The sequence below is a fragment of the Sinocyclocheilus anshuiensis genome, unplaced genomic scaffold (assembly GCF_001515605.1).
Source record: "Sinocyclocheilus anshuiensis isolate Anshui unplaced genomic scaffold, SAMN03320099.WGS_v1.1 scaffold815, whole genome shotgun sequence".
In the NCBI taxonomy this organism is placed as follows: Eukaryota; Metazoa; Chordata; class Actinopteri; order Cypriniformes; family Cyprinidae; genus Sinocyclocheilus; species Sinocyclocheilus anshuiensis.
The window spans coordinates 621,988-624,968 of record NW_015549621.1 but is presented as its reverse complement, the minus strand read 5'-3'; the positions used below and the strand labels follow the sequence as shown (position 1 = coordinate 624,968).

General features: G+C 36.2%; 2 protein-coding genes across 4 annotated transcripts in view; one reads left to right on the top strand and one right to left on the bottom strand.

The window, feature by feature from the left end:
• LOC107659456 (myosin light chain kinase 3-like) overlaps positions 1 to 1,391 on the top strand; it is a 19,787-nt gene extending 18,396 nt beyond the window's left edge. For all 3 annotated transcript variants that reach the window (XM_016448409.1, XM_016448408.1, XM_016448407.1), the window contains 2 exons: positions 261 to 396; positions 521 to 1,391. In XM_016448409.1, coding sequence (XP_016303895.1) covers positions 261 to 396; positions 521 to 601 — 217 coding nt within the window. In that variant the 3' untranslated portion in view covers positions 602 to 1,391. The remainder of the gene's footprint in view (positions 1 to 260; positions 397 to 520) is intronic.
• A 446-nt stretch (positions 1,392 to 1,837) lies between these two features.
• LOC107659457 (origin recognition complex subunit 6-like) overlaps positions 1,838 to 2,981 on the bottom strand; it is a 7,004-nt gene continuing 5,860 nt past the window's right edge. The window contains exon 7 of the mRNA XM_016448410.1: positions 1,838 to 2,190. Within this exon, the coding sequence (XP_016303896.1) occupies positions 2,060 to 2,190 (131 nt within the window). The 3' untranslated portion in view covers positions 1,838 to 2,059. The remainder of the gene's footprint in view (positions 2,191 to 2,981) is intronic.

Sequence of the window (2,981 nt, the reverse complement as noted above, 5' to 3'; positions counted from 1 at the left end):
CAACTATTGTCCTATCCTAACAAACCATACATCAATGGAAAGCTTATTTATTCATCTTATGACTGGTTTTGTGGTCCAGGGTCACATATTTGTTGATGTCCTGTCTATATGGAAAGTGCTCGATCAGCATAATGATCAAAACATCTCTAAGGCTTGAAAACTGTATACTGCATCTTATGGAGCTGATTATTTCTTTGAGCACCGGACATTTTTTAAAACAATGTGTGGGTGTGTGTTTGTGTGTGTGGTCTCTATGGTAGCAGCCGTATGAGTGCATCAGGGTGCATGAAGCATAGTTGGCTAAATAACCTGGAGGACAAGGCCAAGATGTGCAAAGTTCGACTGAAGTCTCAGATGAGGCTTCAGCGTTACCTCGCTGCTCACCGCCAGTGGAAGGTATGGAGTCATGAGTCTGTACATGTGTTTGATTCCAAATGGATTTAGAACATATGGTGTTGTAGTATTGTACCACATAACAGTATAACATGTTCCTGTTCTTATGGTAACTTTATTTTTACAGAAACATTTCTATGCGGTTGCTGCAGCAAACAGGTTGAAGAGGTTTCAGCAGAGCAGATCAGTTAGTAGTCCGAATTATTAACCTGGAGGAGAGTGTCAGTAGCACGAGAGGACATCACCAACATCGCACACTGGAACATGTGGAACTTGTCTGAATATTTGAAATGCCTTTTTAGGAAGTGTTTTATATGTTCTTGTATGTTAATAGCCAGTGTAAAAGTATCTTGTTAAAAAGTGTCACATTTTCTTAATGTACCTTGTTTGGAACACCAATGCATTTAATTCACTTCTTTATCATGCTTTCACACCAGGAGTGTATGGCATAGATTGCAGGATGTGCTTTTGAACCACATGAAAAAGCTTTCGTCCCTTCTGTGAAGGCCTTTTTCTTGGGCACTACTGCCTTATACTAGTATTTAAAATGGTCTTCATTCTCATGATTCCGTATTTTATATTAGTATAAAAAACATAGCATGAAGATTTGATGTAGAAACACTGTATTCATCCTATATTTCTTATCTTTGTTTAGCATGTTGATTAGAACTGGAAACAGAATCTGATTGAGACTCAGCTGGCATGTTTTTTTTCTCTCTAAATTTGCATTTAAAACCTTTTACTGGTTGTTCCAGAATATTTTGATGTCAATATTGTGACTTGAAATTTTTTGCTTTCTAAGAATTTATTGCTTTTGCACACATTCATATGGTAATAGCAGAACCACAAATAGATACACAAAGGTGGTTCTACTCTTGGCATGGCAACTAGCATACGAGTACACCGAAATTAGCACAAAATTATAGGGCAGTTCTGTTTGCTATTTCTGTCATAGTTCATAGTGTGTGCTTATCTAGAAATCATTGTATTGGGTATTTTTCAGCATAATACAGACTGTCACAAATTGCCTGAAGAGAATTAGTGTTTATTCAAGAAATAAAAAATAAAAAAACCTGAGAAACTGATAAAACTTAATTGGGTCAAGAATACACATTTTGTTCATATTAAAATCCAACCAAACTGGAAGAAGATGAGCCATTCCTTATTGAAACAAATGGATAACACCCAGATGATCTTAAATGCAACATTCACCACCACCTATGAGATTTTCAACGGTGATTCAAAGCAATACCACAGAACACTGAGAAATAAAATCATATTGTCATTAGACAATCATCCAAATCATGATGGATTAAACAAACATTAACACGCAAACTACATGAAGATACAATACTGCAATTTTAAAATGCATTATCTAAGCAAGGAACGTATCATTTAGCAAACCTTTATTAAACAGGCACAATATTAAAGCTGTCATATAAAAAGTAACCATCGTTGCACCAGGAAATGGCAATAAATCAAAAGGATAATAAAAAGTGCCTCTGGAAATGTCCATATGTGAATGAAATTATGAAACCAAGAAGCCAGAAGGGGGCCGACAACTTCTCTTAGTAATACAGAGTATTAAATCCAGCTCCTGGAAGGACCTGTTGACATTATGCAGAACGATAATTAAATAAATTGGAAACATAAAACCTTACAGAGTTCAAGAATCTACCGCCTTTGCTTTTAATGCATTTTCAAGGATTTTTCTTTTCCACTCTTCATAATTTTTTGTCTCTTCTTCCTCAGTCTTCTCGACTCGCTCTTGTTTAGGGGATGTTGAAATCTCTACATCTGGAAAAAAGCCAAAAAGACAATTACTTTTATCATAAAACATGACATGTTCTGCCTATTATTAAATATTACATCTAGAAATAATAATTATTAGTCTTATTACTGAGAGAAAACGTTTTCTTCCACAGCTTAAAAACATGAACCAAAAAAAGTTACATACAGTGCCAACCACTAATACTGACACCCTTGGTGCTGCATCATCTATCTTTTTGATCTTTCATTAAAAAAAATTTCAAACCTATGATTGAAGTAAAACAATGGAAAGTGGGGGGGAAATCTTATTCTGAAATAAATGTTTTTCTCTAGTTCACATTAGCCACAATTATTGGCACCCAATTATTGCAACGTCCTTTTCCCAAGATAACAGCTCTCAGTTTTCTCCTATAATGCCTGACGAGTTTGGAGAACACCTGACAAGAGATCAGAGGCCATTCCTTCATCCAGAATCTCTCCAGACCCTTCAGATTCACAGCTCCATGTTGGTGCTTCTTCTCTTTAGTTCACCTCACTCAATTTCTACAGGGTTCAGGTCAGGGAACTGAGACGACCATGGCAGAAATCTAATTTTGTGCTCAGTGAGAGATTTTTGTGTTGATTTTGATGTTTGTTTTGGATCATTGTCCTGATGGAAGATCCAACCACGGCCTATTATAAGATTTCTAACAGAGGCAGTCAGGTTTAGATTTTTTATCTGTTGGTATTTGATAGGATCCATGATGCCAATATCTGAACAAGATATCCAGGACCTCCGGCAGAAAAATAGGCCCACAACATTAAAGATCCAGCAGTAT